This window comes from Bombus flavifrons, chromosome 2, assembly GCF_040668555.2.
Source record: "Bombus flavifrons isolate JBK064 chromosome 2, iyBomFlav1_principal, whole genome shotgun sequence".
In the NCBI taxonomy this organism is placed as follows: domain Eukaryota; kingdom Metazoa; phylum Arthropoda; class Insecta; order Hymenoptera; family Apidae; genus Bombus; species Bombus flavifrons.
Genome location: NC_138443.1, coordinates 944,145 through 960,335, shown reverse-complemented (window position 1 = coordinate 960,335; position 16,191 = coordinate 944,145). Strand labels below are relative to the sequence as shown.

At 27.1% G+C, this 16,191-nt stretch overlaps 3 protein-coding genes across 6 annotated transcripts; 2 read left to right on the top strand and 1 right to left on the bottom strand.

Annotated features, from left to right (window-relative positions):
* Positions 1-1,010: 1,010 nt before the first annotated feature.
* LOC138186846 (GMP reductase 1) lies at positions 1,011-3,911 on the top strand. 2 transcript variants are annotated; one of them, XM_069127096.1, is made up of 6 exons: positions 1,011-1,220; positions 1,678-1,797; positions 1,957-2,214; positions 2,323-2,511; positions 2,602-2,801; positions 2,873-3,906. In XM_069127096.1, the coding sequence occupies exons 1-6, from the start codon at positions 1,134-1,136 to the stop codon at positions 3,066-3,068; spliced, it is 1,050 nt and encodes a 349-aa protein (XP_068983197.1). In that variant the 5' UTR covers positions 1,011-1,133; the 3' UTR covers positions 3,069-3,906. The 2 variants fall into 2 exon arrangements, with proteins under 2 accessions (XP_068983197.1, XP_068983204.1); XM_069127103.1 differs by having other exon boundaries at positions 1,021-1,220; positions 1,694-1,797; positions 2,873-3,911.
* A 1,569-nt stretch (positions 3,912-5,480) lies between these two features.
* Positions 5,481-12,911, bottom strand: Psi (P-element somatic inhibitor). Its single transcript, XM_069126957.1, has 14 exons — positions 12,593-12,911; positions 12,035-12,113; positions 11,629-11,829; positions 10,887-11,016; positions 9,496-9,744; positions 9,203-9,374; positions 8,884-9,090; positions 8,614-8,797; positions 8,375-8,532; positions 8,171-8,285; positions 7,928-8,089; positions 7,636-7,847; positions 7,269-7,551; positions 5,481-6,177 (listed from the first exon to the last, which is right to left on the bottom strand). Exons 1-13 carry the CDS (start codon positions 12,674-12,676, stop codon positions 7,294-7,296), a joined length of 2,211 nt encoding a protein of 736 aa, XP_068983058.1. The 5' UTR covers positions 12,677-12,911; the 3' UTR covers positions 5,481-6,177; positions 7,269-7,293.
* Positions 12,912-13,548: 637 nt separating this feature from the next.
* LOC138187875 (glutathione synthetase) lies at positions 13,549-16,185 on the top strand. 3 transcript variants are annotated; one of them, XM_069129128.1, is made up of 11 exons: positions 13,549-13,617; positions 14,014-14,197; positions 14,269-14,344; positions 14,422-14,546; positions 14,633-14,675; positions 14,746-14,819; positions 14,876-15,040; positions 15,143-15,296; positions 15,355-15,462; positions 15,564-15,853; positions 15,927-16,185. In XM_069129128.1, exons 2-11 carry the CDS (start codon positions 14,022-14,024, stop codon positions 16,051-16,053), a joined length of 1,338 nt encoding a protein of 445 aa, XP_068985229.1. In that variant the 5' UTR covers positions 13,549-13,617; positions 14,014-14,021; the 3' UTR covers positions 16,054-16,185. The 3 variants fall into 3 exon arrangements, with proteins under 3 accessions (XP_068985229.1, XP_068985224.1, XP_068985217.1); XM_069129123.1 differs by lacking the exon at positions 13,549-13,617 and adding an exon at positions 13,635-14,013 and having other exon boundaries at positions 14,099-14,197; XM_069129116.1 differs by lacking the exon at positions 13,549-13,617 and adding an exon at positions 13,636-13,891.
* The last annotated feature ends 6 nt before the right edge of the window (positions 16,186-16,191 follow it).

Below are 16,191 nucleotides of genomic sequence, written 5' to 3'. Positions count from 1 at the left end.
AGCACTCAATTTGTAGAAAGTCATCAGTTAATAAATTTTAAGTTACAACAGAAGAATATATTTAATACGTTAAAAAGAAAAAATGTCGAACGAAATAGGCAAAGGATCATGATGTTTATAAAAATATGAATAATTACATTGGAATTACATTTAAAGTAAACACATCGAGTTAAATGAGAGAATACGCAGAAGCGGCTAATTGCTTGCTTTGATTTCGAAGCTATATCACTATTCGTGAGCGCGTGGGTAAATAAAATCATCGGACGAAAACGCGAGACTCGCTTCTCCTTATCGTATAGAGAACAGCGATCGTCTTCTCCTAATTGTAACGTCAGATATTTCGAGATATTAATCCTTTGGCGATAACGTATACATCCAAACCGCTCTGTGTTCTCGCCTATCATATAATTGTGCTTCTAGCAACAGCTCACAGATGGCGCGCGACATATAATTGTAATAGTAAGCGTACTTACATGTTGCACTGTTGCCATTCTGAATGTTCTCGCGAGCGCGGGTTCCTCCGAGTTAAACGAATAACTCTGTGTCCTGTATCTAACTGCTTCCTGAAGAATTTTTATTAATTTGCTTAGCAACAGAAATGTTGATGCAGTAATAAATTAGCTTATGACAAAAAACTGATAGTTTCAGTTAAAACGTAAATATTAAGGCTGTAGTAAAATTATTCTTTTTACTTACTCTTACAATTGAAGTAAGTAAAAGATAAATAAATAAATATATCAAATAAAATTGTATAAAAATTGAAAACTTATAATATTAATAAAGAACTATGCAATAAAATTACCTAAAAGTAAATAAATATCATAAAATATGTTGAATTATATACGTAAATTTTGTTTTTGCTATTGGTTATCTTATAAAGTTTAATTTGATTTAATTAATACTGCAATACATATATCTTGCAATCTTATTGGTAAGCCTTACTATTTGTACGTGTTAAACGAATGATATGTTCAATTACTAACACATAGTCAACGACTATTAAACACATTTAAGGAGATCAGCGATCAGCGCGAAACTACAGTCACATTCACATACATATAATCATTAGCCCTCGACAGGACTGGATTGAAGTCGTGTGCTAAAAGTGACTGAGGAACTAATTGTTTTAAAAAATGCCTAATATTATAAACGATATCAAATTAGATTTTAAAGATGTTTTATTACGCCCAAAGAGGAGTACGTTAAAGAGCAGATCCGAAGTAAGTAATACTTATATAAATTTTATTAAGATTGGCAGCAAGGCTACATTTTTTTATCCTTTTTTTTTAAGTTTTAATCAAGTTTCATATATAGTTAATAGAATGTAAAATTATAATAATACAAACTATAATAATACAAACTATAATAATACAAACAAATATGTAAAAAGGCACTCTTTTTTAAATATGTGTAATAAGAGTATTTTTCATGAACATAAGAATGTTATTGAAATTTCTACTTATTAAATTTTCATATTATTTCTGTTTATTAAAACTTACTATTAACAGATAATAAATTTGATATCATAATTATAAAAAATTTATATATTTGCAACTTAATACATAGTCAAGAACATGTGTATTTATATATCTCATTCTTTATGGGCATTTATTAATATTATTTCAAATTATTAATTTCATCTACAATATTAATGAATGAAATACGTTACAATTCTAGGTTGATTTATTTACAGAAATTACATTTCGTAATTCGAAACAAACTTACAAGGGAATACCTATAATCGCTTCAAATATGGATACAGTAGGAACATTTGAAATGGCTAAAGCTTTATCAAAGGTATGTTCCAAATGTTTATTCTGTATTGTGCTGCAATAAAACTGACTCTTGTAGTAAAAATTATTATTATTATGATTAATAAATGTGTAATGTTATATTGTACAATCACAGAATATGAACAAATTTGATGTCTTCATATTCCTTTTATTACATTTTTAGTACGGTCTATTTACTACCATTCATAAATATTATTCGGTGGAAGAATGGAAGGATTTTGCTTCTGAAAATGCAGAAAATCTTAAATATGTAGCTGCCAGCTCCGGCACAGGGAAAGAAGACTTTGAACGGTTGTCAAATGTCTTGACAGCTGTACCAGAATTATCTTTTATTTGTTTAGACGTAGCTAATGGTTATTCTCAACATTTTGTTGAATATGTTAGAAAAGTGAGGGCTGAGTTTCCTAATCACACAATAATTGTAAGTAACTATATTATAATTTTTAAAGAAAAAACAATGGGAATTAAATTTTTTACCACTAATTTAGATCTTGTATTTGAAAGTAAAGATTTATTGCTATTATTGTAGGCAGGAAATGTAGTTACTGGTGAGATGGTAGAAGAATTAATATTATCTGGAGCTGATATAGTAAAAGTTGGAATTGGCCCTGGATCTGTGTGTACTACACGAATGAAAACTGGTGTAGGATATCCACAGCTAAGTGCTGTAATTGAATGTGCAGATGCGGCTCATGGTTTAAAAGGACATATTATTTCTGTAAATAACAGTATACTGTGTTTGTATATGTAATAATCTTTGTATGAATATAATTTTATGTGAATTATTAACAAATGTATTTTGTTTTAGGATGGTGGTTGTACTTGTCCAGGTGATTTAGCAAAAGCTTTTGGTGCTGGAGCAGATTTTGTAATGGCAGGTGGTATGTTTGCGGGACATGATGAATGCGGAGGTGATTGTATAGAAAAAAATGGTAAAAAATATAAACTTTTTTATGGTATGGCTTCAAGCACAGCAATGAAGAAACATGCTGGTGTTGCTGAATATAGGTTGGTATATGGATAGAATTATAATTTTAAAGTAAATTATATTCTTAATTTTATTCCTTAAACCTTTTTAGATCATCAGAAGGTAAAACTGTGGAAGTGCCTTATAAAGGACCAGTGGAAAATACTATATTAGATATATTAGGTGGTTTGCGTTCTGCATGCACATATACGGGAGCTGAACGGTTACGTGAACTCCCACGTCGTGCTACATTTATACGCTGTACGCAACAATTAAATCCAATGTATGGTCCACCACCAGAAATCTGAAGCTATTCTAATTATTTAATCTATTGTAGTACACATTTAGGGAAATTATTATTACAATGGATCAATTAACAAATGCTGTTATTTGCTGGCAAATAATGTTTATGTAAAAATTTAAAAGCTTCAACTAATGTAAGTGTACATACGTTTTGACGACAATTTTAAATTACACTGGATTCAGTGAATTCAAAAGAAATAACGCTTGAGAGCACAAATATGTGAACTTTATTTTTATATTTATATTCTTTTTATGAGTATTTCAAGTTTAATTGTATATAGACATATACATATATATCGTTATGCATATTTAATAGTAATACACATACAAGTAGAATCTGCCAATATTAGAATGAAATATATCTAAATTTATTTTGTAAAATGATTCTATAAAGCTAGAAGGATTGTATGTTTGATGAATATGTGCACATAACTTTCACATTTACATTTACATTACATTTTACATTACTTGATTACATATATGTACATATGCAGAAAGTAAATTTACATATACATGCATGTGTGGAATACGAATTTTAAATATATGTATAGTAATATTATGCCAAATAATATGTTAGTAAAAATATTAAAAGCTGGAATTCTGAAATATTTAATTGGTGATTATTTTATGAATAATAAATAATTATATCTTGAGAATCATGTTTTATTAAGATATTTTTTGTACCATTTCACAAATTAGTAGTTCTACAAACCTTACAAACCTTTCCTTTAAAAGCTATGATTGAAGCTAATATTTTATATTAAATATCATATGCTTCAAATATCCGTTACTTGAATTTCTTGACTAGAATGTATGAAACGTATCATCTTTGTTCCTGAAACATTTTCATTATTTGTACCTACCGCTATAATTACAAAAATGTAATATAATCTATAAAAAAATTGTGTATAATATTTCACATTAACAATTATATTCAAATATCATTAATACACAAACTACTCTATATTTCAAATAATAATAAAAGAATTAAGTACTGTTTGGTTTTACTTTAAATAAATTGTAACTGATATATAAAATATATTACTAAAACAAATATAAATATACATTTTTTAAACTTTTTGCTGTTACATAAAATAAAAACAATTCTCTTTAATTTAAATGTCTAATATAATGTTTGTACATTTTTTACGTGTATTAATTGTACTTAAACATATATTAGAGAACAAGACATACATCAAAATTTTAAGTTGTAACAGAAAAAAGGAATATATGGTATTAAAAATCATACCAAATCACTGCCGGTTTAATTCATAACTGTAACAAAAAGGATAAATCAAAATTTGAATTTTCATATTATACAACTCTATAAAAAATATAAGGCGAAATTTATTTTGTACTTCAGTCATTATTATATTTACACTACCTAGATGTAGAGATTGTGATTTAATAAGACTACATTTATACAAAGTTTTCTTTCAATCATGCTATTTTCGGCTATGTTTAAATATGTTTGTACATATAGATATTCAACCATACAAATAAAGTATATTTAAGTATAATATAATATTAGCAACAAATACAGGTATACAAAACAAATAAAGTTCTGATCCTGAAAAATTAAATATGTTTGATACGTACAAGAAAGTAATGTATTTATAAAATACATAAAAATATGTTATGAGTAAAAAAAATAATTTTATTATGTATATGTGTATCAATACATATATAATAATAATTGTCATTTACTTTTTAATAAAACTGAATACTTTCTTTTATCATTGCAAGCGTAAATCGCAATATTAAAAAAATGTAAATAACAAGTTCTGTTTGAAATTGTATCTAGTACACATCCAATACCACATGTCAAAATTTTTATGCAATTCATAAGTAAAAAATGAAACAATAAGTATACAAACAACATTCTTACATTACTTATTTGAGATTCAGTTATACAATTAGTTTGTTTTAATAAGTAAAATATCATATGTGAAGAAACAATAAATATATAACAAAAAAAAAATGCCAGTCATGTTTGCAAGTATGCTTAACATGATATAAATACGTAGAAAAAATATCTGAATATTGTAGATGACAAAAATTTATAAATTCAATTTTGATAAAATTTAGATGATTTGAAACTTAGTTTTACATATGACTAGTAGAATTGTCTACTATAATTAATATATTTGTGAAAATTAGTAAATAATATATAAGACATATTCTATAAGTTATATATAACAAATAATGTGTGTGATTTGATATGCCATCCATTATTCTCTGGTTTAGCAGGTCCTGATTCCTTTGAATATAAACACACAGAATGCTGAATGAAAGTCTTAAAATAGTAGATCCCCTGATGAAATTTATCGTAGAACAGGTAAACATCCCTACAATTGGCTGCTCCAAAAATCTAAAATAGTAGTGGTATATGACAAGAAAAAGCAAAGAAACCAAGGTAAAATTGTATTTAGTATTGTTATAATAGCATATATGTGTACGTAGACCATCATATGTGTATCATATGCATACATAATAGATAAAACAGTTCATAAACAATAGAAACGAATTTTAGCTGTCTTTATAGCCAGCTTTATACTTATAAAGTTTTCCTAATTCGCTAAGGATAAATGTTTCATGAATGAACCAGTGAAACATAAATAATGATATATCGAAATAAGTATCTAAATGTATTTCTTATCAATACATTGGTAAGGATAATTTTTAGTATCTTTAATGATAAATGGGAAGCATAATATGGATATTTTGTTGCAGATTCCTCGTTCCTGTTTCTCACCTGCTGCTTCACCTGCCAGTTTCAATTTATGTTACAATCAGGTGTTATGGAACAAAAATACATACAATATTATAAGTAAAACACAAGTAGACATCATGTTAATATCATATAATGTTAAATTCTGGCATTTCTCTCGTTACTTAAAATTAAAACCATGAGTATCCTACAATATGTATATATCTATGTATATAAAAGAACACAAAATATTATGGTATAAACAAAACATAGTTGGTTCTAATGGCATTTTTTAAAGTTTATGGATTTTGCGAAGCGATCAACTATCGTAATTTATTGTAAACAGTATATGAAGTTACAGCAGGCATTAACCGCATCCTGATGGGAAACTATCTGAAAACTATCTGAAATAAACAAACAATAATAAAACACATGAAGCATATATAAATGTAAATGTACTTTCAAAGGTGTAAAATATATCATATTAATATTTAAATAAAACATTAAAATATCATAGAGATTTGTCATTTTTACAAACATTTATCTCCCTGAAAGTATCAACAGTTATCAGTGTGGGTATGATATTTCCTTCTTCTTACACCATTGATTTTCATAATAAACAATAAATATATCAAGCCAATATAAATGTAAGTGATTGAACATAATAACATATGATTAATATATGCACAAACAATCATGTTGTATCAATTATTTTGTGTGTATTATATCAGAAAACAATTTTTCCTAAGTAAAGAAGGGGATATTTTGTTTAATAGCAATTTGTTTTGTACTGAAACATGTAAACATATATATAAATATACATAATATATACAATATTCATGAAATATGAATTATTGTACTTATTTTCTTTAGAGTCTATACTATAGAAATCATGTATAAATTTGTAAACAACTTTTTTGATGAATGCTTTCCATTTGTCAGAATTAATTAAAAGATAAATCAATTCTTTTCTTTCCCTCTCTCTTTATGTCAATTACTAATTTCGTAATTCACCAAAGAGTTTTCACTATAATAAGTTTATATCTCTGAATTTCATGAATATTTTTCTGGGTTCATGAGTAATTTAGGAATAAATTATAGTATAGCTATAGTATACTTTATATACTTTACATACTTTAATATACTTTATATAATTATATTACTTCAAATATTTCACAATATTTAAAAACTGCATGATTTTATTGCACTCGATTTTACATTGACTTAATATAAATGAATATTTAGAAAAATTGTATGATACAGAGAAAGGAAAAAGATATGAAAAAAAAAAAGAGAAGAATTGAAACAATCATTAGTTTCTCAAAATTCTTGCATCTTCCATTGTAAAGTATTTAAAAGATAAAATAAAATTGAAGGTAGGAAAATTGCACCAAGAAATCTCCTTGACATATTATTAGGCTAAAACTTTTATCTCATACAATTTTCTAATAATTCATGCATGTTTATTTATGGTACATAAATAATAAATACTTACAGCTAATATTTTTCCTGATGGAAGTTTAACTTTCTGTATTTGTTTGTGAGTAAGGATAGTTCTGATAGCCCGTTGGAAAAGACGGATTCTGTTGACCGGTTTGTGGCTGTGTGGTAGCTCCAGCTCCCGCTGCATAATAACCCGTTGGAGTTGAACTAGCGTTTATTGTTGGATAACTACCGTAAGCTTGTGGAAATGCATTAGGAGTCCCACTCGCTGGACCAGATTGACCTTGCATACTTTGTTGCATATTTTGAGCCATTTGATTGTTTTGCATTCCCAACTAATAAAAATATAAAATTTACTATTTTTTATATATTACAGTCCATTGTGCTATAGTTTTTCATATTTGTGATAATTAACATACCTTCCCTGCTTTCATTTGAGCTTCTATAGCTTCTGCTTCTTTTATTTTACCAATACTTCTATAATATTCTGCCCATTGTGCACTATAATCAGCCTGACCTCCATTCTGTGTAGCTCCAGTTTGTTGTTGTTGCTGTTGCGTTTGTGGTTGCTGTTGTTGTGCTGGACCAGCAGTATTAGCTGTTGATGTATTAGTTTGGTTTTGTGTATTTCCTAAATGTAAAAATAAACTTTTTTTTATGTTCATATTTTGTACCAACCTGCCTGACTTTTGCATTTTTATAATATTTTACCTGACTGTTGATTATGATCTTGTTTTCCTTGTTTTGCTTGTTGTTCAATCATATCTGCTTCTCTATGCATACCTAATGATCGATAATATTCTGCCCATTGTGCACTATAATCTGGTTGTCCTGTTTGTGGATTTACTTGAACAGGAGCTTGACTTGCTGTACCTTAATCAATGTATAATGTATAATAGAATATATGCATTGAGTACTTACGTCTTTTTACAATGTAAATGTAAACATACTTACTTGTATCAGTAGTTTGAGGTTGGTTTGGCCAGGCTTGGTAAGCTGTTCCAGCATTCCAAGTTGGATTATATCCAATTGCTCCTTGTGTACCAGTAAATGACGTATTAGCTGGGGCCTTTGATTTAATTTATATCAGTGAATTATTAAGTAAGTTAATAATATTTTTCTCACACATACTTAGAGATTGTATTATCAAATATTTACCATGCCTAACTTTTCGCTAAATATTCTTTTTGCATGCTCCACTTGTTCAGGGTTTCCACGAATTATGAAAATTTTTTCATTTTCATTACTTTGATTTCTTCTATCTAGTTCACAATGTGCTCCAGTCTGCTGATTTATTTGTTTAATGGTTTCACCACCTAAAGTAATTAAATGCTCACAATATTTCTAACATTGAGGATACTTAACTTATATACTTATAAAAATCAATATAATTTTACCTTTTCCTATAATAATACCACATTTCGAAGATGGGACAGTGAACATTGTTTCTATTTTATCTTGCATAGGTCCTCCTTGACGCCTATCCCATCCGCCATATTCATTTGGATTACGATTATTGCCAAAGCCATTGCCTCGTGGGCCACTTCTTGCTCCTATATTACTTCTACCATCATCTCTTCTCTAAAAGATTGAGATGAAGGTAATATTATTCTTATGAAATGTAAAGAAGATGTGATAACACAATATAAAAAAGATATAACAATTACCATTACACTATCAATAAGTTCCTGAATGCGTTGACGCACTTGTTCTACAGCTTGATGTTTGCCAGACACTATGCATTTTCTGTCCCCAGGGCCGTCCTCCCGTCCCTGTTGAAATTGAACTCTTGCACCAGTCTCTGCCTGTATTTTTTTAATCATATCTCCTCCTTTACCAATAACAACACCTACTGCTGCTCTTGGAACAAGTACCTAATAATTAAATACAATATTTGTTTATACAAATACGATCATAACTACAAAATAGTTTCTAAATATTATAGATAGAAATTACTGATATTTATAAAAATATATGATATCGTACTTCCACTCCATCAGTGGTTCCAGAACCATGGTTAAAACTACTATCATTTGAATAATTTCCACTCCTATCATTTCCTCTTGCACCTCTATGAAACATTTGCATTTCTTTTTCAGCTATTAATTCATATACTAGTTGTTTAGCATATTCTACCTTTTGTGGATCACCAGTTATCCTATATAAAAAAAAGAGTCTATAACTTTACTATCTCTTAAAGCAGCTTACATTTAAAAAATGATCCTCCTTTACACAAAAAAGGAACAAAAAATAAAGAATTAAATTCTAATTATTATTACCTTAAAGGTTTTTCTTGTTCTTGAGAAGGACCTTCTTGAATAACAACCATCTTAGCTCCAGATTTTTCTTGAAGTTGTTTTATCGTTTCTCCGCCTTTCCCAATAATTAAACCAACTTTTGGCCCAGGAATCATTATTTCAACAAATCCTGAATGACTCATTATTCCTCCACTGCTTCCACCCATATCACCAATTCCTTCAGTTCTACTTCTTTGATTTACAATTGATAATACCAATTCTTTTGCTCGACTGAAACACACACAATTTAAATGTGCAATGTAATTGTGAATAATGCTAAGTTAAAATTATAATATAATCTATTAATGTACAGTAATGTAATTTGTTTGCAACACATGATGTGATGTCTACTGTGTGCCAAGGTATTATAAGTCATGAATGTAACATTAACATTTTGTTGGACAAAGAGTTATTTCTTAAGTGTATAATAAAATTAAATTTCATGTTAAAATGTCGTAGGCTTAATTATAAGCAGATTTAAATAAATAAAAATTCAATTTCTCTTCTTGTTGCGAATAACACGTCCCCATGCATATCCTATCCTCCTTCCTTCCTTCTTTCTCTCCATATCCTATTGAAAGCAAAAAACTATTAGTAAGTACAAAATTATTAAATTAAAAGCCACAACTTATTGATAAATTCTCAATGAGAAAATATTCTGAAGCATATGTAAAGTCAAGTATGAGCCCGCTATTCACATCCAGGAGCTAAGTAAAGACTCTGTAAAACATTTGACAATTTCAATATGCGAAAGCATGTAACCTACATTTAAGAAATGCATGTTAACATGAAGTGATAGCATATGGAGTATACTAAACACACGCAAACTATATTTCACCAGTACTATCTGTGCTTGCAGCACATTTTCTAATGAGTACAGTCAGTGTATATAAAGCATTATAATTATATATTACAACATCACAATGTAGATTTTTAAACCATTTTGTCAAATAGTTGATACTTTCAGGTGTTTCTAGGAGATTTTACAGTGGAACTAGGTGGATAATTTGTTATTTAAATTAATAATCTAATAATTTCGTATATATCAAATATAAGGAGGATAGCAGGTTTGTTTTCCTGTATATGTGTTTATAAAATGTACACACATATATGTAAATACATATTTATATATATGTACATATAATTCTCTCTTCCTTTCTTTCTATGTATATATATATAACTGTATGTATATATACATTAGTATATGTACAGATGTAAAATATATATTTTGCATTATGAGTGTGATCAATAAGTGCCACTTGACATAACACCACGAAGTAATCCTTTGTTCTAGGCAAAACTTTATAAAGTGGAAATTGCATTGCATACAAAATAGTTGAAATTAACGAAATAAGAAGGGAAAAACAAGTTACTTGACAGCTTCTCGTGAGCCAGTTAATGTGCAAAGACGTTCAGGTAGCCCACCACTTTCTGGTGCCATTTGTATTTTACATCCTGTTTCACTCTGCAATCTTGTTATTTGTTCTCCACCTCTGCCAATTACTGTAAAGATATTATTATTAATTATGATAATCCATTCAAACTTATTATGTTAATTTAATTGCTAGTTTAAATTTATATAAACTACATTAAATCTGTTGTCATTAATCTTGGTAAATTCTTTTATGGTAGTTACAAGATTTATAAAAGAGTATTGAAATATAACATAATGATAATTGCAAATCAAAAAATAGTACTTTTTGATTTAAATTTAATGCATAGATATCGAGAATATCTAAAACATATAAACATATTTTTATGTGTATCAATTGAATTTTCAAGAAAGAAGAAATATATAGGATAGTATACTGAAGTAAGTAGTCAAATTTTATAACCATATTCTGTTCTTTCTTATTTTGAAAAAGGATTACATAAAGATAAGTCTAGGAGCTTTTCTGAGTTATAAACACTCTTCATTTGTGCTTGCAATGCCTATAATTTTATAAAATGCTAATAATTAATAAAATAATGCTAAGAAGTGTTTAATATCTCAGAAACAAAAGTTGCTAGACTTATGTTTGTATGACCTATCTTCATTCTTAAGAAAAGTAAAATACAATATCAAAATTTGATCATTTATTTTGTCATCCTGTATACAAATAAATGTTTACTTACTCAGTCCAACCATGTTATCTGGAACTCTGATATCTTCATTACAAATACCTCCTACATTTCCAATTGGTCCTCCTGAAGATCCTGCTTGTCCTGTTCGTCCTGTTGGATTAATTGATTCCCCTAATGCATTACTTCCTGTTGGGCCTCGAAGTCCCATTAATGGGTCTGATACCAGTGATGCCATTTTTTTTGCTTCAGGTTCTAAAGTCATGAATCCATGTTAAAAATATAGTTTATTTTCATTCTCTATTGATATCTTATAGCAAAATTCTTGTTATACTTAAAGAAATTCTAAATATGTATTGTATCAGTATTATTTTTATATATATACATTTTATTTTTAAATTCAATTCTCAGTATGCTTAATTTTATAATAAATTTTTATTGCATATACGTATAATACTACCTGATCCATCTTCAAGGGGACGTTTCAACTTTGTATCTTGATTATTTTGAGCACCAGCTGGATTAATCTTTGCAGCTATCTAAAACATAATCACAAAAAGTTTAAATTATTCATAGCTTATTGATACCAAATATATTTAATTAATACAAATAAATCAAAAGACAATGCTAATAATTATAGAATAACTTAACAATCAAAACGTTTTTTACTATATTTATTAAAAATATATAATTCATACATATATGAATTATGTACATATAAATGACACAGATTAAATAAAACAAAAAGCACTGTAAATTAAAATTTATTAACACTATGAATATCGTGTAAACATTCCGAACTCTTTTTTTTATAATTTTCAAATAAGTCAATAAACGTTCAAATAGAACACCATTAACCGAAACAAATGCGATTACTCATACAGATATGAGATTTTTGTTTGTTGATGATAAAAGTCGACGTATGGTTCTAACAAAGGTCTGAAGTGTTATATGGCCTACTTACGAAAATATGATTTAACCAGAACCTAAATCGTATTAACTTAATGTATTTACTTACTTGTTTTGCACGTTGCAAAGCTGCCGCAAATGCTGAGCTTTGACTAAAATTCTGAGGCGGAGCAACCGCTGAATAGTCACTCATGATGGAACATGAAGCAGCGATACAAATAAAACTATTCTAATATTTCTTTCAGGAAATTGTTATTAATGATTAATTTTGTTTGATTAACTCTAATATTTAAGATTTAAAACGTATTTCACACAAAATAGAAATATTTTAACAAATTCCTTTGAAAATACACAATATTACAAAGCAAAAGTTTATGACTGAAAGAACTCTGCTTTCACAGAAAGAGCAGTACAGCGCAAGCGTCGGTCATAGAATATGATATTTTGAAGACTGGTAATTATTTTAGAAAGACATATCAGTGAAGACAGTGATTGAAATAGAAGCGTATATAGCATGTCTGGATAACTGGAAGAAAAAAGTTGGCAAATAAAGTTCTCTTAAATAACATTTAAATTTTATTCGTTAACATATATTTAAAATACATAAATAAATAATATATATATTTTGTAGAATTATATACATATATATATGCATATATTTATTTCGCAAAGATGAATTAGTACTATTTAAGTATTATCAATGCAAAAATATTTATTTAAATTAAGAAAGTTGGCAAAATAAAGTTTGGATAAATGTTTCACTTTTTAAATATTTACATACTATGTATACATAATATGTATATACCTCTTCATCGGATGCATACATATGTTCATGTTATATATATATATTATATATATTATATATAATGTATATATTATATATATTAAATAATACATTTTTATCGAATATTGTATCATCTATTTATAAAATAATAATATATATAGATACTGTTTATGAAAAATGTGATAAAATTTATAATGTATTTATTATTGTTAAATAAAATTACTTTTCTAAGATGATCGAAATATTTTTCGGAAATAATGACATGTTATGGTTGTTGCAATTATGATATTTACATGAATAATTATTTTTATTTGAAACTGGAAATATATGATAAGGATTTGGATTATCATGTACGTATATGTTTACACACACGCGTAGTTTCGTCTTTGTGTAAAGTTATGTTTAATCATAAGATAAAGATATGGCTAGTCGCTTACCAAACAATTATTTTGAATGATAGTTAATGCAGACTTTAAGTGTTTTTTTGTTTGAAATTTCGTATATTTTATTAAATTTATATGACAATGGAAGTTTCACGTTTAGAACCTTGTATTCAATTACAGTTATCAAGGAAAGAATTAGAAAATGTTGTAGATAAGGCTAAGGATTGGGCCCTTATGCATGGTATTAATTTATAGATGTATCAAACTAATGAAAAAACTGGCTCATTGTTTCTTATTCTTCAAAATATATAATAATGATTTTATTGAAATCAAACAATTCAAATTTAACTTATTTTTATTCAGGTATTAGTATGCGATCAAAAGTATCCTTTAATAAAAATCAGGTACAAGTTTTACCATTTACTTTATTACCATCAAGTTTTCCTAGGAAAAATTTTGAGAAAGCTAAAGGTATACAAGTATTATTGAATGAACTGATACATAAGGTTGCACATGATAATAATTTTCTAATAAAAAGTTTAAAAAGGTATATAAAAATAATAAGATGTTTGTATTTGTATTTGTATGTGTTATAGATAACTGTTTTATATCTTTTAGTACAATTGATGCAGATCCATTTACAGCAAAATTATTTAACATATATGAAACTATATATAAGGAAGGATTTAGTCAAGTAAAATATTAACATAATATAAATTTATTTTAAATAATGTATGATGAATAAGTCTCTAAGCAATTTTTCTCTTCTAGACTTTAAGTCTTGGTCTACTTCGATCAGATTACATGTTACATGAGAATCAGATTAAACAAGTTGAATTAAATACTATTGCAAGTAGTTTCGGAGGAATAGTTACAGTTACTACTCAGTATCATAAGTAAGTTTTTATTACAAAGTATGCAATATATTTTTTATATTTTATATTTTATATTTTATATTTATATTTTATATTTTATATTTTAGGTATATCTTATCAGAAGTTGGACATGCGGATAAAATAAAAAATGTAGGTATCTTTCATTATTCCATATTTATTAAGTTTTTCTGATCCTTATTAAACTTTTGACCATGTTTAGATTCCAGAAAATAATCCAATTAATGGACTCTGTAAAGGGCTAATATATGCATGGAAATTATATGATAATGAAAAGTAAGTAGTACAAATATGGTAGCTAACTGTTAAATAATTAACATATTTTATTATAGGGCTGTAATATTATTTGTTGTTGAAAGTATTACTTATAATGTATGTGATCAGAGATTTCATGAATTTGAAATTTCTAAAATTAATCCTAATATTAAAATAATTAGAAGAAGTTTAAGAGATTTGGTGTCTGAAGCAAAGTTGGGACCAAATAAACAATTAATAGTGTATGTAATTATATAAAATATTTGAGAAGTTGTTTAGATATTATTAAATTTACTGTCTATATCTAAATAAGAAATTATTAAATAATATTTTTTTATTTTTAGTGGAGATTTAGAAGTTTCTGTAGTTTATTTTCGTTCTGGTTATGAAGTTGAAGCTTACCCCACTGAACAAGAATGGGAAATTAGATTATTAATCGAACGTTCAAAAGCAATAAAATGTCCATCAATACAATATCATCTAGCTGGTACTAAAAAGGTATAAAAAATACTCATTTTTGATCTGAACAGTGTAAAGAATAAATAACTTTTATTAGGTACAACAATCTTTAGCTTATCCTAATGTACTTAACGTACTTTTAAAAGATGATAATACAATAAAACAAATACAAGAGGTATTTGCTGGACTTTACTCTTTAGAATTTGTAAGTATTAGAAAACATTAATTGCAATTGTAATTTATACATATGATCATTTTAATATTACATTTTGAAGCTATTTTTATACTGATCTGCATTGTAAACAGAATAACGAAGCAGAAGTAATCATTGATAATGCTATGTCAGATCCTAAAAAGTATGTTTTAAAACCACAAAGGGAAGGAGGTGGAAACAATGTTTATAATGAAGATATAAAGACTCATTTAGAATCCATGAGAAATTCAGAAGAAAGAACAGCTTGGATATTAATGGATCGTTTTTATCCTCCTGTGCAAAAGAATTATATTGTACGTGGTCATAATGAACCATTTGAAGATAATCATTTGGATTTCTCTGATGTTGTATCAGAACTTGGTGTTTATGGTGTCATTATAGGGTGTGTAATAAAATATTTTTCTTTCATAATTATTCTAGGAATTATATCGAGTGACTGAGTTCTCATTTTACAGAAATAATAATGATATTATATATAATGAAGAGGTAGGACATATTCTGAGAACAAAACCATCAAATGAAAATGAAGGAGGAATAGCAGCTGGAATTGGAGCTATTGATAGTCCTTATTTAATTAGTTAATACAAAAGATATTCGTATAGTTGCAAATTACCGGATATAGTTCAAAAGTATGAGAAATTTATATTGTAGAATTATATCTTTATATATAATAATGTTAATAAAGAATGTTAAATGATAATTATTATAATCGAATATTAT